The following is a 26,205-nucleotide window of genomic DNA, read 5'->3' as shown; positions in this document are numbered from 1 at the left end:
GACACAAGGCCCATGCATTCCCCACCATCCCAATCTTGCCACAGTGGATGCCCCCTCATCATTTGGAAAGTGATATCCTTGCCCCGCATCTGCATGGAACTAAGCTACGGAAAGATATTTGAAATGACAAGAGCCAAAGAAAGGAAAGGTCTCGGGTTTCAAGTTCTGTTTTTATTGAAGAAAAGAAAAGAAGAAGAAAAAAATAGATTATTTCCCCCAAGTGTATGTCACTCATTTATCAGTTTGTCTCAATGTCCTACGGCAAATATTCTCCATATCCCGAACGTCTCCAGGTAATAAGCAGGTCACTCTGGATTCCAGGGGAGGATGCTGGAAATGGGTCAGGTTTAAAAAAGAAAACAAAAAAGGAAAAGAAAATGAGGCCATATGAACCTTTTCACACGGTTCGTGTTGAGTGTATCTCTTTGTTTGTAACAGTCAGTGAAATGACCTACATTCTTTTTGTTGGTTTGTTTTTTAACCCCCTTTGAACCTCTATCTGGAGACAGGATGAATGAGTTTGTTGTTGACTTAACACATGGTCTCTTTCCACTCTGTGCGTCCCGTTCTTCAGAGAGTTCAGGAAGTCCTCTGCAGAGGGATGCGGGACAAATACCTACCACGCCTCTCTTGCTAGCCATATGCTGCCACCACTATCTCCGGCATCTCCCCCACAGCAGTCTCTGTGTAAATCCACTGCTGAGAGCCCAGTTTTTCAGATTGGTGGTGGCGTGGTCGTCTTGACTACAGGATGCATCAGTCTGATAACTCCAGTTCCCTTCTTCTCCAAAAGCTGGGCTTGAGAGGACGGGAGTGAGATGGATGGGTCTCTCCCGCTCCCACCGCCATGCAATGGGACATCATAGACCAGCCGATGCTGAGCTTTCCCCTGCAGTCTTTGGACAGCCAGCATCCTGGCTGGGTTCCCGCTGAATTAATCCCTGCGCCTCGTTTCCCCCCAGACAAACCCAACCCTCTTGGCCCTTCTGCCGCCGTATTTACTTCCAGTATCCTTTTGTCGCTCCCAGTTCCAGAGCAGGAAGACTCAACATATCTGGCGATGGCTCCCCATCATCCTCTCGCCACTAAAGTGTCACGTTGGTTTTGTTCCCCACCCACCCCACCCTCTCCCTCTCCTTTTACTTTTCCAGGCTCATGTCCTCTTCGGTCCTACCCAGGGAAGATCACGTTGTTCTGAACCTACCGTTACTAAGTTCTATAAAGTAATATTCCCCCTCTCTGCTGAGAGCAGTACAAAGTTTCTTCTTTTTACCAAAGGTTTCAAACGAAACCAAACACTCTTCCTCACTCAGTTTTGATTTAATTTAATCATCTTTTTAAAAATGTGTTTGTTTTGTTTGTTTTCCCGGGAAAAAAAGTCCCTTTCTTTCCTTTCCGCTCAGACCTCCGTCTGAAGGTCGATAATGTCTTGTCCCACCAGAGGTATGGTGGCTCCTGTTTTCTCCCACTCTACAGTTTTTAGTTCTAAGGGAGATTGTGGTAAAGGTTCCATGTCCTTTTTAACCCACGATGGTGGAGAATGGACTTTCCTGATTCCTTCCCAGGGTCTCTTGTTTGGTGTCTGCTGTTTTTCTTGCTACAAAGCAAAGGGGAAAGAGAGAGAGAAAAAAAACCAGAATGTTACTGCCAGTTCTACAAACACTATCCTTCACTCACTAGATTTCTTCTTCTGTCTTTTTGTTTTAAAGATAAGGCTGGGCGAAGATTTTCTATCGCAACTCTTTCTCAAAAGAAAATTGTTTTTTTCAAATAAACAGAGATTTTTGTGAAAAATGTCTGATTTCCATGGAAAATTTCAGTTTTTCCACAAAAGACTGAACACCAAAATATTTCCCTTGTCAGAGGAATATTTTCACTATTTGAATTTCCACCAAAATAAAATTAAAAAATTCCATGGAAAATTTAGAAAGAAATTTCGTTTCAGTTTTTGTAGAAATTTTTGCATTAAAAAGTTCATTTTTCACCATTTCTATTTAAAGGGACACAGTCCATCTCTATTCTACATATACACTCAATAAACATCTCATACATTTAATTGCTTCTTTTACTAATGACACCAGCGATGATTAAAGGCTCAATTCTGCAAAACTGAAATCAACAGGAGTTTTTCCATTGACTCCAAATGACGCTCTTAAGGCTTGATCCACTACTATTTTAGTCCAACTTTATGCCAGTGAAACTCCATTGAAATCAATCCAGGAACAGCCTTTTGAAGTTTATACAAACATACTGTGGAATGTTCTACTATATTTTATAGGAGTAGCCTTGGTTTTCATAATCTGCGGCGTGTTCTTATGCTCACGGGTGAATGGAAACACATGCAAAGCTAGTATTTCCAATCAGTCGTTTCCATGACGCTTCTCCCCTTCCCTTTCTAAAAGAGATGCTTTTCACGCTTGATCAGCCTTATAAAGCACTCAAACATTAGAATGAAATGGGTTCTCCCAGACATGATAGCACCATGGAGCTCTCTGCAAACCACCTGCCAAGGGAAAGGGTTTGGTCTGAAACAGATGTGGACAGAAAGGACAAGACTATTCAGGTTATGAGGAGGAAGAAAAATGAGGGAGAAGGTATCAGGAGAAGGCAAGAAAATGCACATGCGAGTCACATGCACCCAGATCCACTCGACAGTACTTGGGCTGTCTTCAGAGGAGGAATCACAGCCACACACTGAAATCTGGTGGTTCAGTTGACTTCCTGTGTGTGACATTGTGGGGAGAGCCACAAATCAAAAGCTTAGAAGTCTGTGCGTCAATCTAATCTATCTACCTGCTCTGGGTTCTACCCTCACTCTGCCATTGTTGGAACGTAACCTTAGGATAGAAGATTGGAAGCGACCTCCTGGGTCATTGAGTCCAGTCCCCTGCTACTGCAGGAAGCCCCATCAGATAACCCCCTTCATTAACTTATCAAGCTGGATCTTCAAACTAGTTAGCTTTCTTGCTCCCTCTCCTCCTGTTGGGAGTCTGATCTAGAACCTCACTTCTCCAGCGGTTGGAATCTTTCTTCTAATCTCCAGCCTAAATTTACTCCTGGACAGATCATCCCCATTTGTTCTTGTGCCAACACTGTCCTGTAGCTTAAATAGCTCTTCTCCCTCATATTTATAGGGAACCAATAGATTGTCTCTCAGCCTTCGTTTTGCTGGGCTAAACAAGTCAAGCTCCTTTATTCTCTTCTCATAAACTAGGCTCTCCATCCCCCAATCATCCGAGCAACCTTCTCTGCACCGGGTCCAGTTGGAATTCACATTTCTTGGACACTTGAACTGACAATGATTCATTTCACCCATGTTCTGAAATCCTGGCATGACAGGCACTGCTATACAAATACTACAAGCTCACGTCAGCTAGAGCAATGTAAATCCAGAGTAACTCCATCGAAGTTGGCGTTGGCCCTTGGTACGTAACTGTGTCATGTGCTGACTCATCTCTTGTAGTTTCCCATGCACTACTTCAAAGAGCACCTGACCTCAATGGGACAGAACTAGTTAAATGCGGCTCAACGGCGAGATAATAGGCACAGTGTCAGAGTATAAACAGTCGTCCAAAACCAGATCTCACAATACGTTTGTAACGAGGGGGTGTGGCCTCTCTCCGAGGCTGATAGGGAGGAACTGCCACTCAAACCCCAGAGGGCAGGCTTGGAGACGCCATGCCCACCATGCCGGAAGCAGAGAGACGGGACTAAGACAGGAACAGGAAATATAAAGGGCGGGCCTTCCAGCTCAGTCGCGGGAGAGTGGCCGAAGGAGAAGGACATCTCTCCCTTGGTACTGGGACCTGAGCCTGACCGCCGCCCTGTGGAGAAGCTGCCAGAGCTGCTTACCGGCTAGAGGTCCAAGGACCTGCCAGATCTACCTGTACCCTGAGACCTGGAGGAGCTGCCGGACGCCAGCAACATTGAGGGCCTGCTGGTGCTGCCCCTCGCGTTATACCCCGAGGAAGTGGACTACGACCTGGACCAAAGGGACATGGGCACAAGGGTGGAGGAAGTTGCCCAGGGATAGCCTGAGTGCCATTCAGCGAGTTTTGGTGGGAGCCCCGCTGACCCAGTGGCGGGATGCCCTGCCACAGCTAGGGCCCTGGGCTGGGACGCAGTAGAGTTGGGTGGGCCTGCGTTCCCCTCCCTCCGGCCACCCACACTCTGGGGTGACTGCCCCTCGGCCTGCAAAGCCTCCATAGGCTTTAGCCAGCTCACTCTGCTTGCCCTGCCCTAGCTGAGGGCAATTGACTTTTTGCTCAATTTGCCTGCCAGCCCTGATGGAGAACTAGGACCATAGACTGCTTGCTTTGCCTGCCCGCCCTCACCCAGGGCCTGGGCTACCGACAGTGGAGAGCTAATCCCTTGTATAAAGTTTGCCCACACGGGTGTGTAGCGAGGGGGCATGGCCTCCCTCTGAGCCTACCGGGAAGGGACAGGCCACATCCTCTACTGTTGTATTACCACAAGCCACCGATTTCAGTGCAAACCAAGTCCACATCTATGCTACATCACAGAAAGGTGCACAAATGGTTGGATGAGTACAAGTCAACTTAGTAACTCCCTCCCTTCCTGCAACAGAAGGACCTCCTTTGAACTGGTTATTATTTAAGGACACCCTCAGAGGCAGGACCCCGTTATTTTAAATCTGCCCCCTGCACAAGCCCAAGAGTTTTGCCAATGCACTTCAGTCCTGACCTTCAGCAACCTCCATTGTTCCCAGCTCCTCAGTTCCGCCAATATACTTTAAGCTTGACTTGAAACTGCCCCAGCCATTCCTGTGCTGGGTGTCTTCTGAGCACAGGAATGCTGAAGACGCCAATCGGTGTGACGTGCTTTAGGGACACGAAGAACTGGGAACTAGCCTGAGACCCACCCAAGACATCTGAACTGGTGACGTAAGCCAGGATTTAAAGTTTGGTTTCTAGAGGCCAGGGAGAGGAGTAGCAAGGGGAAGCTTGCCTTTACTCTCCTGTTTTTGTGGACAGACAGAGGTAGCCAGCCTGCATGCATGTCAACTCCACACCAAATCACATGAAAACCATTGAAATACCCTAAATATAAGGAGCGTGGGTCCTGTCGCTGGCGCAGCTGCCTTTGTTTAACAAGAGTTTAATATGCACGGAGCAAAGAATGTCGCATCCAACTGGGTCGTCAAGATGAATTCAGTAGGCTGTATATACTTAGCTGAGTTGACTAGCGGCCCAGATGCTGCGGTTAAGAATAACCCTAGCTCTTTGCAAAAAGACCAGTGGGAATCAGTGTCTTGTTCCAAGAAACAGTGTCTTTTTTGCTCTCATCTCCATGTGGAAAAGATTAGGATTGGGTGTCTGTGTCCCTAGGACCATTTGAGCAACTTATATAAGACAGTCCTATAAAGACCAGCCCCGGCGCGCCTTACAACCCTGTTGTAGTGTCTTAGAGGATTCTGTAGGCAGGAGGAAAGACCCAGCCATTCACAAAGCAAAGAAAAACCTGAAGAGAGGATTGTGTGATCCAACTGCAAACCGCTCCGGGGCTGGCCCAAGCCTAAAGCCTCAGGGACAGCCAGGAAGATGCTTCTAAGAGAGAAACAGAAAGCACTCAGGGGCCGCACTGCCGCTCATTCAGGGATGGAATCATTACTTCGGCCTGACAAGTTCCACGGGCTTGTTGCGGTGAGGAAATAAAAATGTTTATCCGCTCCTGGTTGGCCCCAGCTGCCAGGCAGATTTCATTCACAGAGCAGCGCACCGAGGAAATCAACTCCACGAGCCCAATGTGGGTGTGTGCTTGGCAGGAGGCAGGCCCTAGGGCTTCACAGCGTTTGCCTGTTCTGCTGTAACCTCTTTGCAGGGGAAAGACTGAACGGAAGCCCCAGCTCTCATCTTCCCCGAGATGCTCAGCTCGTCTGGTGGAAGTAGAGACTAGTGGGTAACGTCCCGGCCCAGTGGAGTCAATAGTAAAACCCCATTGAAGTCCGTGTGGCCAGGATCCACCTGCCTTGTTTACAGTCTCCCTTGTTTGCTGAGGGCTTCCATTTTAGTTATTAATCTTAAAACGCCTGGCTTCACTTGGGAGAGGCTGGGGGATGATTTAGAGCTCCCGCATGGGGGGCAGCTGACAGCAGAAGAGAACGAAATCTTCCAACCACCCAAGAGACAGCATGGCAGCAGTGCAAGCTTCTCCCGTGTGCATCAATCCTGTCCTCGGGGGACCTCCTCTGGGCTGAGAATACAGGCTAAGGTAGTCAACGCTGCATCAGGGATTTGGATGCTCCACTCCCATTAAAATGGTAACAGGGCCAGTAAAGATCCTTTAGGTGGCTTTGTAAATCCAGCCAGAATGTATTCTCCTTGGCCCCTTCAATTCTGTGGCCGCTCTGCCAGTGGTGCAGGTGCCTTTTGGAACTGGATCGAGACCATCCAACTCAGACTGCTGCTTTTGCAGCTCTGATCTCTTTTGGTACGTCTCAGTTTGCGAAACCTCCCCAGCACAACCGGCATTAGTAAGCCAGATGAGCTGGCAGGCAATTGTGTCTTTCATTAGGTATCTTGGAACTCACTTCCTGCCCTAAACGGTTGTGTAGCTGTTCGCTCTTAAAACAACTGCCACATTCCCACCCCAGAGGGGAAGGCACCTCAGTGATAGGTGAAATGATTCCCATATGTTGCAGAGACTTCATGCAATTAGCTGGTCAAAAGCTTTGGCATGAAAAGTACTCTATAAATGAAAGATGATAGGCCAGGATATTTAAAAATGGGTGCCCAAATGTAGGCTCCTAAAATCATATTTTGGCACCTGAATGAGTAGCTTGATTTTCAAATGTGCCTAATAGATCTCAGTGCCTTCAGCTGGACATCAGTGTCTTGAGATCGACAGCTGAAAACACTGCGATGTAACTGCAGATCATTTCATCATTTCAGCCTCTAAATGCTTTGGCGAACTTTAGGTGAAAGGTGACAGTCAGAGAGCATGACTATTACATCAGATTTCATGTTGAGAATTATTGACAGCAGCAATTCCGGGAACAAAGACTGTTGACGCTGCAGAACTAACTCCTCACATCTTAAAGAAAGTAGGGACAAAACTTGAGCCATTTATGCCATTAGCCCCTCGAAACCTTGAGGGGGTCACATGAAATGGGATCAGGACTGAAAACATCCCACCCTTTGCTCCCACTGAAAATAAAAGAGCTCAAACCAGAAACATGCACTGGAACCCAACACGCAGATTTTGGAGGTTCGGATAAAATCAGACCCAGATGCAAACCAACCACCACTATCTGTCTTAGATACTTATCAGGCTCCCATCACTGCAATATCTGAGCAACTCGGTCTTTAATGTATTTATCTCCACAACCGCCCTGGGATGTAGGAAAGTGCTATCATCCCCAGGGTACAGATGGGGAACTGAGGCACAGAGAATCGATCTCTGATCTCCCGAGTTCCAGGCTAGCATTTTTAAACGCTGGACAACCTTTCCTTGGTTGTGCCTCTTCTCTGCTTTTACTATCATCCACTCTGTTCTTTATTCGGACCCCTCACTGGCCCCCTGTGGCAGAGGGATGGTCTTGTGATTAAGATAGAGAATTGGACCTTGAGCAAGTCATTTAATCTCTCCGTGTCTCAGTTTTGCTCTGTGTAAAATGGGTACAATAATCCTCCCTTTCCTGACTCTGTCTCTGTTTATTTAGAGAGGAAGCTGTTGGGGAAGGGACTGTCTCTTACTACAGTGCCTAGTACAGTGGGGTCCTGAGCTTGGTTTTGGCCCGTACGTGCTACCTAATACGTAATACAAATAATAACAGCTGTGCCCTAACTCGTTGGGGTGGTTGGCAGATGCCGAGAGAGACGGCGCTACGCCTCTGGGCGATGTGCAGGGCTCACTGTGTCTCAGATCGTGGTGCAGCGAAGCCACCAGTGCCCAGATGTCTTGCTTCAATGGCCACCAGCAGCTGGTGGCACGTCAGCTGTGCCTCTGCTGCCAGGGAGATCACTTTGGAGTCCCCAATCCCAGTGGCCAAGTGTTTGTTACTCATTTCACAGGCAGCTTCAGCATGAAGCCAAAAACCCGCCGCAAAGACCGGTGCAGACTGTAAACAAGGGTGAGTCCGTCTGCCAGGACAAGTCAGGTTTGGGTCCGATTCTATGGAGGTTTTTATACCGCGCCCATCACCATCCTAGCTGAGCACCTTCCAGTCCTGCATGAAGCAACATGACTAATATCTGTCACATGTTCTTTGTTTCGTCCTCTCCCCAGAGGCAGCAGCATGTGCAGTGGAGTTCCTGGCTTTGAAAGGATTTTTTTTTTCCATCCTGGATCTGGGAGCGTGAAATGGGCCTGCCGTTTTATTTCGATGAAGTTGGTTGGCTGATCGGGGCTGGTTCTGCAGCGCTTCCCATTCATGAAGCTGCGCAGCATTAGGATACAGCGATCTGCAGATGCAGGGGGATTCTCCACTGCACGCACAGAGTAGTCAGTGCATCCCCCTCAGCTTTGGGAAATGCTAACCACTACTCACATTTCTCCGCCTACTCTCCCAGAGGTGGGAGGATGGGTTGGATTCCGAGCAGCCTGGAACAAATCCAAAGTGGAATCTAATCTCATCTCCTTTTTCGTTCTTTATTTAGTGACTCTAGTGCTTTACTGAAAGGAGCTAGATGGAGAGCTCTGCAGAATCTAGCCCTTAATGATCCACAGGACAGTTACGGCATGGACATGGGCCCACTTTGAGGGATGAGAGTATAATTCAGTCTCGGGATCTATTTAATCCTTTGCTTCTATGCTAAGACTGTCAACAGCAGCTGCAATTACTGTCTACTGCAGCGGTTGTTTCTGTGCACCAGGAACTGCACTGAGACTACAAATTCCTTTTGTGTTGAGTCACCAAACTGGTGTCAAATGGTCTTTCAATAATGTGTGACCTAGACCAGATTTGAATAGGGAATTTACAGGTGACAAACAGTGTAGACAAAAAGGTATTCCGTTGCAGCGAATTCCCTGTCCTCCAGCTGGCTTGCCACTGCCTCTGAGGGCCACCACCAGGGTCTGTGCGGGCAGAATCCAGTGCAGATCCTGAGTGAATGTATGTAATCCCTTTACTGTCCACATCATAAAAATAAACTGTTGTACACAGTTGTGAAATACAGGTATGACCAGACTGGATCAGAACTGAGGTCATCTAGTCCGGTATCCTGCCTCTGTGCAAAGGCTTCAGAGGCTGGTGCAGGAAGCCCCACGGTAAGCAGAGGTGGGCTATCCTACCCCGCATGAAGGTCTCATCCTTATCCCTAGTAGTTAGAGACTGACTGAAATCCTGACCAAGAGGTTTTATCTCCTTTCTAAAACTTTTAATTTTTATTATTTACTGTTAGAGCTCTTGTCATTCTTATTATACACATACAAATGACCAGTCCTCCTCTGAATCTTGCTAGATTCTTGGCCTCACCATATCCTGTGGCAATGAGTTCCACAGTCTGAGTGTTTTGTGCAAAAGTGTTTCCTTTGATCAATTTTGAATTTGCCACCTTTCTGTTTCATTGAATGTCCCCATGTTGTTGTGCTACGATGCAAGGAGAAAGAGAAGTTCCTGATAAGATACAAGCTCCAGCTTGTTAAGAACAGCTGTGATGTTTTATTCAAATGCACCGATGCTTAATGAAGGCTCTTCACCCACATATTGTTCAAACTCAATGGAGGGAATTTACAGATCACTTTGCAGCTTTCATTTCTTACTTATATTAAAAGAAGGTTTTAAATGTAAAGGCTAATAATTATATCTCCTTGTTACATTTTTTTGATCACCACTAAGTATTAATTGTACTCCAAACAATGGGGGAGAAATTCTGCTCTTCCAGCAGTCTGAAATTACTCCATTGAAGTCAATGGCTCAGCTTCTGTTTTCATTTCCTCCAGTATAAATCTGCAGTCTGTGATCTTACACCAGTGTTCTGATTTACACCTATGAATCTAAGATCAGAATCTGGTTCAATGGAGTTACTCAGGACTCAGTGCAAGATGAACTTGACCTGTACTGCGTACACCAGCAATTCCCAAGCTTTCGGGGCAACTGTACTATTACTGATTTTGCCATTGACTTCAATGCACTTTGTATCAGTCTCCAAGAGATTTATTCTACCAGCCAATATCTGCTGCAAAGAGCTGTCAGAAAAATGTCATCGACAGTTTTCTGTCACAAAACGCTATGTGGACAAAACTGAACATTTTTGTGAAATTGTTTCCATTTCAATGAAGTTTGTTTTGAAGAAAAACAAAACAAAAACGGAATCCTTTTGAATGAAAACCTTCTGATTTTTTTCTAAACTAAGTTTCATTCCTCAATGTGCGTTATTTCTTATAAAAAATTGTAAAAGGTCAAAATCAATGTGGAATGCTTGAAATGTATAGAAACAAAATGGGTCAATTGACCTGAAACAGGTTTTTTTTCCAGAATTTTTTTCATCCAACAATTTAAAAAGTTGCCTATTTGTCCCAATCGGGAATTCATTTTTTTTTTCAAAATCACAAAATTTCGTGTGGGATGGAAAATCCATTTTCCAACCAGCACCACTGCAGCTTCCTCATCGCCTGCATTAAGTATAACGCTAAACCCATATCCTAGTGCAGGTCAGACTGCACAACGAAAGAAAGGCAGGCTGTGCTGATGCACTCAGCTCCATCATTAAGGAAGGAAAAGGAGTCTAGAATAGCAGGCAACAAACCCTGATGGGCCAACACTCAGAGGCACACTGGTAATTAGGAGCCAGTCCTCCAGTGGAGCAAGGTGAACTCTTTCCTTGTCGTTTTGGTTAATATTTCATCTACCTGCAGAGCTTGGTGATGCAGCAGCTGTTCCCAGCAAGCTGTCTGGTGTTCCATATGCTGCACAGCTGCATTTGACTGAGGCACTATCAGCGCCAGGCCCAAATTTTTAGGTTTCTATTTTATGGGTGCCCAACCGCGGACCCCCTGGGCCCAATTTTAAGAGGGGAGCACCTGCAGCCCCCCTTTGACGTCAACTGAAACATTCTGGACCCAGGTTACATGCCCCAAAGTGACACAGTAAGTCAATGTCTCTGCCAGAATCCTGCAGGCTACTGCACCTTTGCTCCAGCCACTGGATAACTTAGCCCCTTCTCTTTAAAAAGGCTACTGAATAATATGGGCACCTGCTGTATGATAGGCTGGGGGAAAAGGTGCAGGGGGTGTGCCCTGACCTTCTGAAAACCATGTAAAGTGCATGATAACGTCTGTCGTTGATGACAGTCCAGGGGCGGGCTATGGGCAGAAGGGGAGCTGATGGAAGGTACACCGGGTGGTGGGTAGCAGATGAGCTACGTGGGGTGCAGGCTTGCTGGGGATGGTATATGGGACACTGGATAGCTTAGAGATGTTTTATGGCTGAATTAATTAAGGTTCTCTGTAATTTTCATAACAGAATTTATTGGAGCAATTATTACACTTTATGTAGCGTTCCCTGGAAAAGACACTCTAATTTTCCTTTTAACAGTTGCTAATTATCGTTTCATCAAAGCCTTTAAAAAGTGCAGAGAGCATTAAACATGAAGTCCCGTAGAGACGTCTTGCTTGGGAGTGGGGATCTCCTGCTGAGGGACTCAAGATGATTAAAACCGGGGTTCCTAGGACCAGATTCTCTATTTTCCAAATTCGACGCAGAGACCGGCCTCGGAGCCCGGAATGCTCAGCCCATAACCGCAAACTCTGCTCTGGCTGACGGGGGTGGAATTTTCCCACCCTGAAGCAACAACTCCAGCTACCAAGCCAGCTACCAAAAGGACAGGTAGCCAGCAAATGAGTGAATTAGCTCTGCAATGCACTGGTATATGCCAGGCAAACACATGGCCCAGACTACTAATTACCTACAACAGTATGTTCTTTGGGAAGATCTGAAAAGCCTTTTGAAAACTCAAGCTGGCAGTGGGGAGCAGGGAGACAGGGGAGTTTCTCCTGAAGAGCCTTTGATGAGCCTCTGAACCATATGGTACATTTCTGATGGTGCAAACATCCAGCTGAGAGCCACATTTGTAGCAGGGGATGTATAGACACAAAGCAGGGATCCTTAGCCTTGTCCATAACAGGATTCTCACATCCAGATCCTTGCCCCTTGCAGCCTGGAGATGTGACCTACAATCCTTTCTTCCTGACCCTCTGGGACATGTCGATGAAAGCAGCAGTGAAACAGGTACATTCTCCCAGTGATTGAAAAGGAGGAACTGGCTGGAAAGTGGCTGGATGAAACCACCTTTGGAGAAGACCCTGAGAGAACAGGGCATAGCCATCTCAGGAACAGCTGAAAATTTTCACATGAATTATTTAGTTGCCTAAAAAATGCAGCTTCAGGTTAACCAAAATTACTCATGAATTTGGGTCGAATTCAGTGAATATTTTCAGATGAAAAAAGACAAAATTAAAACACAACATTTTGTTTCAGCACTTCCTCAGCGGCATGTTTCAACTTTTGGTTTCATAACGATGTTGCGTTTCAAAATTTTGCTAGAGTGTTTGCAAAAGCAAACAAACAAAACGGAGATAAAGAAAACCACACAAAATGAAATCTAAATAAATAAAGAATTTCGGGTTGAACAAAACCTTTCATTCATCCTGAAACAGATTCTTTCTTCCTCCCCAATTTTTCTTGTTTGTTTTCTTGTTTGGCCACCGATCCAAAAAATCCAGAATTCGCTCAGCTCTACTAAGAAAACCCTCTGTCAGGGAGCTGCCGGAGGTCACGGCTAGAGCTCGCCAAAGCTTTTATGCCAGGTTTCAGAATTTGTTGCAAACATAAAACGTGACCTAGGCTTCCCAACACGTTCACACGAAGCGTATGTATATGTCAGAGAACCAGGCCAGGTTTCAGGATAAGTGTAGGGCTGGATGTTGAGGTGATCTTGGGGTTGTGTACTGGAATGAACAAAAGGCCATAATTTGGGGCAAAGAAGAGGCCATGTTTTGGGATGAGCCTGGGGCTGAATTCTGGACCTGGGGCCTCTAAATTTAAGTCTACAGAGCGTTTTGGAGCCATGGAAGGGGTTGACAGTCCAGGTTAACAGATGTAGGCTAGCGGGACTTGCTCTAAAAAGAGCTGAGTACACAGCGCTTTGAAACTGTGGCTTGGCCTGGGATTCATAGCCTGAGCTCCAGTCTGAACTCCACTTCAATGAGCTGTTGACACCCAAGCTGGGAGGCTTGCCCTCGCAGGCTCCAAAACATGGTGTAGACCATCAGCCCGTTTCTGATTCTGACAGGAAACCTGGCCAGCTTAGACTTTGTGATGGACTGGCCCGCTGAACCTTGTTCAAACCTAAAACTCAAACCAAGGCTTAGGAGGGGGGTGGAGGGGGGGGGGGCACAAGCCCCTTTAGAACTAAAACAAAAGATGTGCAAGAACCCCTTGGACAAGGAATCCAGGGGATTTTACGCAGGTGCTTTTGGAATCACAGTTGCTGGTCTCAACACAAGTAAAGAACCAGCTGCAAAACTAGACACTGAGTGAAAGAGGACTTCTGTGTGACTTCAGCTCTCCCAACGGGGCCGGATTAAAGAACCCCCAGCGGGAGGAACTGCAGGATAACCACTTCATTGCTTTCAAAGCAGGCGCTGAGCACTGGAGGAACAAAGGCAACTCTTACCTTGAAACCTGCAAAGGCTCATCTTTTATCCTATGCTCCTGCAGAGCATGTCGGCTTCCAGCACCCCATATAAGCGCTAGAGCCGCCAGTGAATGAACTAGGAGAAACAGCTTACAAAGTGGCTCTCCATGGCTCTTTACTATCCCGGCTTTAACATTCACAGCTCCAGGCTGCAGAGACACAGAGCTTGGGGGAAGGGGTGTTGTCTCTCTGGCCCCGTAGTCTACTTGGCAGGCACTGATTTGCATTTGAATTGAGAAATGCGTTAGCAACAAGGTTTCCAGCGGCTTAACTTATTTTTTTAGCAGACAGGATCTGGGCAACGATTTGTATCAGCCAAAGAATGGCCCAACGGGAGGGACGCAAAGTGATGCTGGCTAATCCGTAAGTGGAACTCTACCTTCTGAGCCAGTCATAAGCCAGCAGCTCAGCATGGCACAACCAGAGCAGCACAAAGTAACCTTAAAGCTGCCCTAGAGGGACACTGTAAGATCCCCTTGGCTGGCAGCAGGGTCAAGCTGGAGGCTGTCTTAGCCCAGACTGGAGTGGGGAGACTGGAGGGATTGGGAGAAGGTGAGATCAGCTGCCTCAGTTGAGGGAACGTGCCCATGTTTTGCAAGCCTAGGGCCTGTTGGATGCCCAGATGGCAGCAGTGGCCAAGAGTGCTTTTAATCATTTGTGTTTGCTTGGGAGGCTGCAACCACTTCCTTTTGGTGCAGATGTTACTATGGCTCTCCGAGGCTTTCTCCCCTCCAGGCTGGGTTGCCACAATTCACCCTCCAGGAGGATAATGGCTTGAGAGCCCTTGGAAACGTCCACCGTGCTGCTCATTTGTAATGGGTCTTGCTCGCAGGAAGCGTGCTACACCTTTGCTCTCTGATCTGTGCTCCGTTGGTTGCAACCTATACGTCCTTAAATGAGTTGGATCCTGGTTATCTGCTGTCATGACAGGCAGCATCCTCTCAGGGCTAAAATTCTGAGCTAAAATTCTCCTTAGTTTACCCATGAGAGGATTGAAGGCAGACGCTTCTTGAGGATGAGATTAACAATTTGAAGGCCAGAAGGGACCATTATGCTCATCTAGTCTAACCTCCTGGATAACACAGACCAGAGACCTTCATTCAGGGATTCCTGCATCTAGCCCAATCACTTCTGGTTCTGACAGCAGATCTTTTAGGCAGATGTTCAATCTTGATTTGAAGACTCCAAAAGATGGAGAATTTACCTCATCCCGTGGCATGCTGTCCCAATAGTTAATTCCTCGCTGTGTTAAAAATCTGGATCCTTACTTCTAATTTGAACTTTGCTACGACTTCCAGCCATGAGGTCTTGTTATGTCTTTGTCCCTTAGACTTAAGAGGCCTCTAGGATCCTTTATCTTCTCTTTGGCAATGAAATATATGTGCCTGATTGGTTCATAAGAGCCCAGATGCACAAGGCCCATTTTTTTATCGACAGTAGTTGGGCGGAAGAGATGGGAAAACCTTGCTTGAGATACAGATGGCATTTGGAGTGTGTTATTCTTATGGTTTGAAAATTAGTCCGATTGGCTTATCAATTTTATATCATAAACAGCTATACATGCACTCAAAGCACTGGATGGGCACATTTTTATAAACTGAAATAAACACATGAAGAGATATATAGAAAATATACTGCAGGGGATAATCCCATTCTGGCCTTGGAGTTGGCAATTTAATTGGTCTCTGAGACACAGGATTAATTTAGTATTAGCAATGCTCTGCGGGAGGCATAGAAATAATTGCTGTTAATGCTGCTATTACGCATTGGACTTTCCTATCCCGACTAGTCAGGGTTAGGTTCTCTACATAAAAGCCTTTGGGTTTCAGCCCAGACCTGAAGAAGAGCGACAGCTGGTCTCTCTCACCAACAGAAGTTGGTCCAATAAAAGATATTCTCTCGCCTGCCTTGTCTTTCAGTTCCAGATAAAGTTTCCATTTCAGGAACTATTCCCTTTCTCCTCTTCCACCCCACAGTAGAGCCTCTGGAACACAATCTCAGGGCTTGTCTACACTTACCTCCGAGATTCGGCGGCAGTCGACCGGAGTTACGCAAGCTACGCAAAAAACATGCGTAACTCCCGTCGACTTCTCTGCTTCTGTTCTGTGCGCCGTCGTCACTGCTCTGCGCCGACGGGAACCGCGTTCCCATCGACGCAGCGCTACGCCACTTGAGAAGGTGGTCTTAATACATCGACTTCTGGATCGACTGAGCGGGCCTTCACTGACCGCTCAGTCGATCCAGAGAAGTTGATCTGACGGCGGCGAATTTGCAGTGTAGCCATAGCTTCATTAACTCCGATGTTCATTAGGAACCTGATCCGCAGCTCACTGGCTGCAATGGGAATACGCGGATTTCAGTGGGTTTTGGCTGAGACCCTAGGACTCCAATTCAGCAAGGTATTTAGATGCATGCTCAGCTGTAAGCACCTACCTAAGCAATCGGTGGGAGAACACACTGAAAACACTTGGGCCCAGACCCTCACAGGTATCAGGGCAATCAATGGAAATTAGGAGACTAAACAGCTTTGAAGATCTGGGCCTTTGTGTCCCCAGGGGCCTACTGTTGTGCTGAAAATTAGATACATGCTGAAATCAAGGCCAAGGAGAGCACTTCACAGGAAAAACTATGTCACTAGGAGGGTGGTGAAGCACTGGAATGGGTTATCTAGGGAGGTGGTGGAATCTCCATCCTTAGAGGGTTTTAAGGCCTGGCTTGACAAAGCCCTGGCTGGGATGGTTTAGTTGGGGTTGGTCCTGCTTTGAGCAGGGGTTTGGACTAGATACCTCCTGAGGTCACTTCCAACCCTCATCTTCTATGATTCTATGATTCTCCTTCAAATCCCTCCTTAAGTGCTAATTCAATAAGAAAATAATAAATAATAACAATACATAACTCTAATTTCAATCTCAGTATCTTTACATCTGAATGCCAATATCCTTGTGAGCCCAGGAAATGTAGGGTATGAGAACACTGAGACTTTAGTACATCATGGTTGTTGTGTGCAATTTATTGGACCATAAACTAAGTGAGTGTAAACTGATTTACATCAGCTAAGGATCTGGCCCTTTATTTGTGTCTGAGAAAGTGCATCTAACAGGCAGAACAGGACAGGAGAGTTCAGGACTCCCGAGTCCGATTCCAGCTCTGATAATGGCTTGCACTGTGACCTTGGGCAAGTCACTTCTGAGCCTCAGTCTTCCTCATCTGTGAGACTTTGCAAAACTAAGCCCCATTATTGACCACCGAATACCAGTGCTTAGAAGGCTTCTTATTTAATGCAGCTAAGGTAGGGAAGGTCATAGCCAGAAAGTGAATCAAGCCGCCCTATGTGAATATTTAAAATATACATCTCCTCTGTCCAACTCCAGCACAGGCTGGGACAATAAGCAGCAGTCCTGGGCCAAACCCGGGAAACACAGAGGCGCATAGAAAGTGACAAGTGAACTGACTGTTGCTCAGTCTCAAACACTAAGCCCTTTGGCATCTGGGCAAAGATTCGGGTTGGTTGCTGTCTAAGCTGAACCTGTCCTAGTCGTTCTGAACAGCCGGTTGCCACAAGCAGATCCCCTGCAACACCAGCTACACAGTCCAAGCCCAGATCCCAGTGTCACAGCTGGGCCCTGTGTTTATAACGGACCAAACCTACATCTCTCACCCTACTGCCCCCTGAATTTTGAGGCTTGGGCTTATCGCTACATAAATCCTATCAAAATAAGCCCCAGCAATCACTCACTGGCTCATCCTTCTGGCCATGCTGCAGAGGAGATGGCCATGAATGCTAACTCTGCCCTCTTCTTCAGATGGACGGGGGACATTACAACCAGCAGAGAGAAACCCCACCTTGGCGCAATCCCCAAGGGACTCCCAGAGAGCAGCCCTAGTCCTGCCCACCACTCAGTAGCTGCTAATTCTTTTCCCTCTCTGCTGGAATAGATTAAATTCCTTGCCAGCCATTCAGCACCAGCCTGGGGGCCATGGTGAAGCTCAGGCAACAGAAAGATGGCCCTCTGGCCAGCCTGCTTTTCCTTACTGGAGTCACCCAGTTCTTTGCCCCTGTGGTTCTTTAACACTGGACCCGATTTGGTCACAAGACGTGGCCTCCCCAGACTGGCGCAACACATGCCTTTCCTGTGGTTGGCTCACTCCCTGGAGGGGACGTCCCTCCAGGAGCCCCCTCACAGACCTGATGGCTTAGAACTTTACGTAGATAGAAAGGATGGAGCCGACGAGAACAGTGTAATTCACGTCACTATGCACAATTGCACAACCCATGGGCTGTTCTTGTTTCGGACTCTTATTCTTTGCCCCTCCAGGAAAGCTCGTGGCTTTCCCCTATTCTTCCAACAGCATCACCTCCCTGCCACTGACGGTCGCTCCTGCCAACCACGCCACCCACAATGGGGCGCTGCCACCGGTGCCTTTAATGGAACCCCTATCCTGAGGTCAGACTCCTTCAGCGGCACGACTCTCCTTTCCCAGACCACCAGGAGGCGCTGCTACCACCACGGCGCAAATCCCACCTCTGTGAAAGTCCAAACGTTACCAACGTACGATCCCCTCTCCTGCCTTTTGGCTTGAGATCAGATCCCCTTTACCATCTGTGGTAAAGATCAGCCTCCACAGATGGTAAAGGGGATCTGACCCATCTCCACCCCGTCCCGCTGCTCCCCAATCCATGCACCTGTCTAGAAAGATGTTAGAGATTCCACTTACTAGGTACCGACAGCCGGATAGCGCAGTCACACACCGGACCACACACCCGCCCAAGACATGGGAACAGAACTCAGAACCATCTGCATCAGTGCCACAAGATGTAGCCATGTGAGATCGAGGAGAATGAACATGCCACCAGCTGTGCACTAGCATTTGGATTTACACACACACACACGCACGCACGCACACCAGTATATTGAAAGTGGAGTGAAATCAAAGTATAGGCTTCTGGTAAGAGCCTCTACATTTTCCTCCATCCCTGTGGTCATCATGGGGTTTGGAGCTGAAAGCCGGCTCCACAGGGTGTGTGACTGACCTTGCTCTCCGTTGTCGGAGACTCCTTCTCCTTCTCTGCATGCTGCAGTTTCCTGTTCAGGTCCTGGAACATGTCTTGATGACGCTTTCTCGTGTGCATGATTTTCTGCAGCAAAGATATGCGACAGGTCAGCAAAACCTGCACCCCTTAAGGTTCATGGAATCAGAGTCTGCACTGCCATCACCAAATTGGAAGCTGCCAAAGTGGGCACCTAGGTCCAAGTTCGGTGCCTAAATCCCTTTGAAGATCGGGGCCCGGGATACTAGAAATCTAGATCTCACTAAAGGCAGGAAAAATCCAGCCTACACAAAACCAGCTGGGTCTTGCCTGGTTACAGGCTTTGTGACAAACCCTAAACCTCAACCTGAAAGCTTTCCAGGGGGTGCAAAGCTCTTGGGGAAGCCTGAGGCCTGAGTCTGAATCTAGCCCAACACCTGAGTTTCAGGTTTTGGGGCAACAAGTCTCCCAATTTCAGACTGAGCCCAGGTCCTGAGTTTTGGATCAAGTCTCAGAACCTAAGCTTTGAGCCAATTCAAACGGATGGTGATTTTGGAATGAAATAGCAGCTTTGAAGAGGATGGTTTGATGCCTTCACCACCAAGCCATCCTTCCTTTTCAAAGCGACTGCTTCCTTCCACTGCAGTGGGTCTCAGGAGACCTGCATTCAGTTCCCAGCTCTGCCAGAGTTTTCCTGTGTGATGCCAGCCTTCCTCTTTAAAGCAACCACTTCCCCCTTCTGTGACTTCCATTTCCACATCTGTAAAACGTGGATGACAATTCCTCATCTCTGAGGGGTGTTGGGAGATTCCTTAACCTTGTGAAGGACTCCCACGCCAGGGTGACGGGGATCGTATGAGCTGATTTCATGTCTGCGTGTAGGGCACTGAACCGGAACCGCTGTGCCTCTGTAGCGCTTTAGTGATGATGTTCCCAGGCCAAAGGGAGAGCTTCTCCTGGCAGTGTAGTTAACCCACCTCCGCAAGAGACAATAGCTATGTCAAGGGGAGGAACTCTCTCGCCGGCATAGCGCTGTCCACACGGGGGGTCAGATCAGTGTAACTATGTCGCTCAGGGGTGTGGATTTTTCACACTCCAGAGCGATGTAGTTATACTGACAGAAATCTTGTAGTGTAGCCCCGGCCCAAGACTCAGCACGCTTGAACCCCTCGCACACTGGCTGGCACATGGCCCAGGCTCCTGATGCTGGTATACTGCAGCTCACTGATAGGTCAGATTCTTTACAGGCCTTGTGCAAAGTGACTTACAATCCCGATTTACGAAAATGTACTCAGCGGTGACTGCTCAGTAAATGAAGCCAGGCCCAGTAAGTGCCAGTCCCACGTTCATTTCGATACGCAGGGGAAACCTCCCTGTTCAGCCAGAATGGCTGCAGCCGCCCATATGCTTTTAGCCCTTTTCCCGGTTCTTTGGCAAAGGCACCGCTCGTGAATCTGTCGCTAGCGGAGCTGCTGCTGGGCAAAGCCAAGCCTGGTCCTTTCTCTCCCAGCTCACCCTTCCACTAAAGGATTTAAACACTCACCTCAAAATCTAGCTCTGCGTAGCGGGATTTCCGTCTCTGCAGATTGAAAGGGAAAGAGAGATTGGTAAGTGATGACAGGAGTCGATCACACCCCTGCATGGTGGCTAGAGACAGAGAGATGGCCCCTGCCTCATTCCCCGCCCCCTTCTGCCTGTAATGAGCTGCTCCGGCTGGGATGGTTTAGTTGGGGTTGGTCCTGCGTTGAGCAGGGGTTGGACTAGATGACCTCCTGAGGTCCCTTCCATCCCTCACCTTCTATGATTCTGTGATACAAAGGAGACAACTGGAGCGATACAGGCAATCTCGGTCACTGCCCCAGGTGAGGAAACCTGGGTGTTCACCCTGGGAGCACCAGACACCAAAGCTTGAAGAATGCGTAGGAGAGGTTGACAGCCACCATCCGATAGCAGGAGATAAAAGTTGCTGGACGGCTGTTTGAACTGGGACCAACTATAAGAACCAAGAGGGACGTAAAATTCTGCTGAGGAAGAACCAAGGCAGGTGGGAATTGTGGTACTTGGGAGAGTTGGTAAAAGATGAAATGGGCAGCCAGAAGAACCAGCAAAAAAATGAAATCCAGCACTCAAGTTGTCCTACTGACATCAATAGGGTTTCAGGGGATGTCTGCGAGAGAAAATTGTGCACAGAGCTTAACTCTGCAATCCCTGGACTTTTCCTGTAGCTTCCCATACATGTATCTACCTATCTCTTCACAGAAGGGTTGAAATCATCCAAGCCAACCAGGAGGTTTAGCTGCACAACTCCCATCAAAATGAATGAATCATGGAATCATAGAAGATTAGGGTTGGAAGGGATCTCAGGAGGTCATCTGGGAGTTAGCTGGCTAAAATCTCATGAAAAATCTTTTTATATTCTCAATTTTAATATTCTGGAAACAACCAGTTTCCATAGGGCTAATGGGAGTTGGCCAAGCAATGGAAATAAAGAAAACATTGTGGCCTGCATCTGCTGGATTTTAAAAAAGGGTCTAAGAACCTCTTTAGCTCTCTCCCATCCTAAAAGCCAATGCTGGAACTAGGAGAGAGGGAAACTTTCAAAAATAGAACAGACGTTTATACGGAAAGGAAAGTGCATCTGCAACTTAACTGCCTAAGATGAAAACTATCAGGATTCTTAATCCTCAAGCTTCAAGTCATAATCTGATACCACTAGGGGAGGTCAGGAAGAGAACTCTCCTCCCATTAAAGAGGTAATGAAACGGTGCAACTGGGTGCCTCCAGGGCAGGGTTCTTCTCTTAGAACATCTGGCACTGGCCACTGTAAGAAAGAAGGCATCAGCCTAGAAGGAACAGGATGGTATGAATGGCACAACAGCTGGGATGTTCCTATGGCTGAAAGAGACTGCAGATTGCCGGCTTACCTCCAAGGAGCTCATGGATAGGGTGGAGACTGTCTCGCTCTTGGACACCAGGCCCAAGTTCCCTGAGTCGCTCGTGTCGCATAGGCTGTTGGGGAGCTGCGACTCGCTGGAGAGGTGCTGCTGCTGCTGCTGCTGCTGTTGCATGGGGGAGCCCTGCACCTCGGTGCACGTCATCACCCTGGGCTCCCTGGGGGGGCTCTTGACGATGAACCCTGGGTCGGTTGCCATGCTGAGGTGGATGAGCCGGGTCTGGGGCATCTGGTCTATGTTGATGCTGTATTTGCCGTCATCCTTGGGCGGCTTGGCCCGCAGGGTGGAGGAAGTGTTGCTGGGCAGGATGACGTAGCTGGTGTCCAGCGCCTGCTCCTGCGCCCGGGAGAGCTCAGAGTCCAGCTTCTTGAAGATGTCCCCGTCGCAGATGTAGACGGACTTGGGCGGCTGGTTCTTCTCCTTCTTCAGGGTGAGCGTGTGGTTGCTGAGCTCGTTCAGGTTGATGGCCCCCAGGTAGTGTGGGGAGCTCTGGAGGTGCATTTTGGAGACATTGGCTGGAAGGCTGTTAAAGTTCGAGGACCCCTTCTGGTGACTGAGCTTCAGCTTCTCCTCGTCCTGCAGCGACGGGCGCTTCAGCGTCCCCGTGATGGTCGAGGTCCTGCACGTGGTGATGTCTTTATTCAGCACTGTGGGAGACAGAGAAGCATCCTCAGCACCTTAGACTCATCTCACCTGAGTTCCCTGCACAACATCAACCACCTCCCCACAGCCAAACCGCCTTGGCATGTTCCCTCCACGCTCTCAGACAGGGGCTACCAGGTGACTCAATGCTTCTGGCTCTTAGACCCAATTCCCGTGACATCCCCACACTGTTCGGGGATAATTATGCCAGGCGTTTTGAAATTCTCACCCTGCCTTGAAGACAAAGGGAGCTAAATGAGTGTTCGTTATTAAGACAGGAAAGCACCTTAATCTGAGGGTGGGGCAATCATGCCAATTCAGAAACATATACAAGACACACACACACATGAAGAGCATCGTCCATTGGAAAAAACACAGCTGTTCCCTGTCTGGTTAAAATCTGCTTTGCTCAGCTGGTTCTAGGCTGCAACAGAAATGTTAATACGTTTGTGACATCAGCCTTGATGTTGCCAGAGGAGAAAAGTCGCAGGGTTTTGGGGTGAGGCAGAGCTGAATGCTACTTACCCAACATTTCAGCATGGAAAAGGGAAACAATTCCAGCCAAAAACAAACAAAAAAGGAATCTCTTTTTACACATTGTTTTCCAGTGCAGCAGACAGGAGAGGAGACAAAGCAGGTGCTTTGCTGTAACCTGCAATCATTCAGCCATTCCCATTTATGACCAAGGTGCTGCATGACGCAGGTGGATTTCTGGTGCCAGGTAAAAGATGGCGCTGTGGTTTTACTGCTAGCTCGTGCCAGGCATGGTGGGTGCGGAACAAGTGGAAGTGCCTTCAATGGGCGACAGGGCTGGCATGGCAAAATCAAAGGGAAGCCGAGAGAAACAAACCCACCATAAAACACCTTGGAAAGCCAGACACGCTGCAGGGTGACAGTCTCAGCCATTATGGCTTTGCCAGAGGACAGCGCTAGGATATAACTTTACTTTAGCCCCATTCATGGGCCAAATTGTGCCATGGCTCCAAGTGAAAAGGGCACATGTTGCTGCTGACCCAGCTTCTCCTCGATAAGGTGTCTGGACCGGTGCTGTATTAACAATGCCCTCCCAGCAGAAGCCACAGTCAACAGCCACTGTGTTTTGGGCTCCTTTTTTTTTTTACCCTATGGCTTATATTCAAAGAGGCACTCGGGACGTGCTTTGTGCCTGGGAGCTCCCTGAGTGCTTTGGCTCCCACAGGGGTGGGGTTAGTTCTTGTCTCGAGGCAGGGGCACACAGCAGGTTGGGATTATTTCATCTCTTGTCCGATGGGGTTTGAAGGCTGGCACAGCTGGCTTCTGGCAAAGGAAACCAGGCCAGGTTCGTGAGCAGAGGTGGAGATCAGGGGTTTTCTGTCCTGGAGCCACCTGAAACCAACTGGTTCCCTCTCATTGCTCAATGCAGGAGCCAGAGACTCTACGGCAGGACAAGAACGTCTCCTGCGCCGGAGGAAACTGTCTGGGGCTCAGCACTGATTTTCAGGACCTGCTTCTCAAAAGCGCACGATTGTGCACACTTTAGCATGACCAGTTAACTCATGTCCAATGAACCAGCTGTATGTGCAAACACCTGCCTTGTGTGCACATCTGCAGCCATCATGTGCGCCCCTCAGGCACACTCTTGCGTGCACAATTTTTGCACCTGCCTTTTTGAAAGTCAGGTCCCCAGCATCCGAAAGGATGGGCAGAGAGAAAACAGGAGAAAGCATGCTTCCAATATGGCGAGAGAGAGAAAAAGAGAGATGGAGAGAGAGACCCTGAATAAAATGTAGACAGAAAGAGAATTACATACCACGAGGGTAAGAATTAGAGACAGAGTGAGAATGATACAGAGTGAGAATGTGATTGGATAGAGAGAGAGAGACAGAGAGTGTAAAGGGATGGATGGATAGATAGATAGATAGATTAGATAGATAGATAGATGAACTCTTCTGTGATGCCCTAAGCATCTGACTACGCAGGATGCAAAGTCCATGACAGCTAGAGGGAGATCCTGGTTTGGAAGATGTGGTTTATACACAAGAGTCAAATGAGCTGGGAATACTCTTGGTCGGGAAAGGGGAGACATCCGGGCAAGCCAAGGAGCGTCTGAAATTCTGCAAAAGGTTGGATCAATATCAGCCAGCTGGTCAGAGGTGCCAAGGGCAGGAGGGGACAGAACCTGCAGAGAGGAACAGGCAGCAGAGCAGACTCCGGACAGCACTTTCAGAGACAGCACAGTGGGCACAGGACAAAGGGGAACTACTAAGGAGGGGCTGTGGCAGCAGGGGCTGCTGGCCCATGCAGATCTCCCGGGTGGAGATGAATGGTCGTGTGTGTGAGGGGGTGGCCCATCTTCCCAAGCACAGTCTGATTTATGAATGCACAAGTGGTTGCTGTTGTGGGTGGACCCAGGAGGGCAATTGTCCATTCAGGGATTTGGGGGAGGACGCCCCAGATTTACACCCATTGCTCAGGTCACCTGAGAGGTGTGAGGCCAGCTCCAGAGATAACTCTATGAGCAAAGACAAAATTGGGTCCCAGTCGTGAGAGATGGAGAAGGTCATGGATCCCACCACCGCTACCCAGGCTGGATAAAAGGAGTTAAATCGAGACAAGGCTTGATCTTAGCCAATAGGCCAAGCAAGGCATAGGTAGGGGAGGAAATAAGCAAAGCGAAGGGGCAGAGCTGGGAATTCTCTCCAGACAGGGGCAGGAGTGGGGGCAGCCCATACACACACACAGAAGCCACCAAGGGGACGCAGACACACATAAATAGTAAGGAAAAAAATGGCCAAGTTCAATCCCCAAACCAGGTCACTTGTTGATTTCTCACCTGTGATGTGCTCACCTGATCTACAAGCCATATCCACATCCTTCTCAAAATCGGTCTGAAAGACAGAGAAAGCAAAGGGCGTGGTCAACGGGGAGGGGGGGGTGGGAAGAGGAAGGGGCAGCCTGGAATCCAATGAACATTTCTACTCATGGGCCACACACAAAGCAGTAGAAGTCTAGATAGAATGGTGATAACAAAGGCTCTGTCCAGAGCTTTGGAAAAAGGGGCCACCTGTCCAGACACAGCCCGGAATCTGCCCCATCACAAGAAGTGCAAGCAGATGCAAAACCCTGCCTGCACAAGAACCGGGGCCACAAATTGTTCGGCTGGTTTCAGGCCAGATCAAAATGTCACTCTCGAATATCAACGCCACCTCCTCCACTCCCAAAAGACTAATTCCTGGCCTCATCCATCGCTGGTAAAAATAGCATTGTCCTCCGGGAATGGTCAGACCCAGTGAATGCCCTTCCAGGGGATGTATAGGTCTGATGATGCCCCTGAGAGGTCTGTTAGTCTGGTACATTTTGTTGTGGCCAATTGGCAGGTCTCCTAGGCTTGGAATTAGACTCTCTGCCTAATGGCCTTGATGTAGAAGACACAGCCTCTTCCCAAACAGAAGAGTGGAGTGGGCAGCTTCATCAATCCACCTGGGCAGGGGATGGCGAAAGCAGCTGCGTGCATCTCACCATTCTGTCCTCTATGCTAGTGCCTGCCTTGAAACACTTGGCTGCCATCATCGCAGAGAACGGGAGAAATGGAGTCACACCAGAACATGGGCTTCCATGTAACAATGCTCAAAACAATGCGGAAAAGACAGACTTGGTCGATAAATATTTCTGTTCTAGATTTGCTACGAAGCAGGACGATGTGCTTGTATCACGGGAGGATGTTGTAGTGTTTTCCAGCCCATTGGTAACTAAACAACATCCACAGGGCATAAGCATTTTGAAATCAGCAAGCCGGGGAAACTTACACAACTAAAAGAGTCGGCTGAGGAGATCTCTAGCCTGCGGATGTTAATTATTAATAAATCTTAACATTTTGGGGAAACTCCAGAAGACTGGAAGGGTGCTAAAGATATTGGCAAGAAAGATGACTTGGGTAACCATA

General features: G+C 48.2%; 1 protein-coding gene across 1 annotated transcript in view; it reads right to left on the bottom strand.

Moving 5' to 3' along the window:
• Window positions 1-1,139: 1,139 nt before the first annotated feature.
• ADGRB1 (adhesion G protein-coupled receptor B1) overlaps window positions 1,140-26,205 on the bottom strand; it is a 261,841-nt gene continuing 236,775 nt past the window's right edge. The window contains exons 28-32 of the mRNA XM_067529975.1: window positions 25,096-25,150; window positions 21,612-22,288; window positions 20,231-20,266; window positions 18,691-18,795; window positions 1,140-1,597 (exon numbers count right to left, since the gene is read on the bottom strand). Coding sequence (XP_067386076.1) covers window positions 1,400-1,597; window positions 18,691-18,795; window positions 20,231-20,266; window positions 21,612-22,288; window positions 25,096-25,150 — 1,071 coding nt within the window. The 3' untranslated portion in view covers window positions 1,140-1,399. The remainder of the gene's footprint in view (window positions 1,598-18,690; window positions 18,796-20,230; window positions 20,267-21,611; window positions 22,289-25,095; window positions 25,151-26,205) is intronic.

This window comes from Emydura macquarii, unplaced genomic scaffold, assembly GCF_026122565.2.
Source record: "Emydura macquarii macquarii isolate MOO-44397 ecotype Brisbane River unplaced genomic scaffold, CSIRO-AGI_Emac_v2 contig_366, whole genome shotgun sequence".
In the NCBI taxonomy this organism is placed as follows: Eukaryota; Metazoa; Chordata; order Testudines; family Chelidae; genus Emydura; species Emydura macquarii.
The sequence above is the reverse complement of the archived record's forward strand: the minus strand, read 5'-3'. Positions and strand labels throughout refer to the sequence as shown.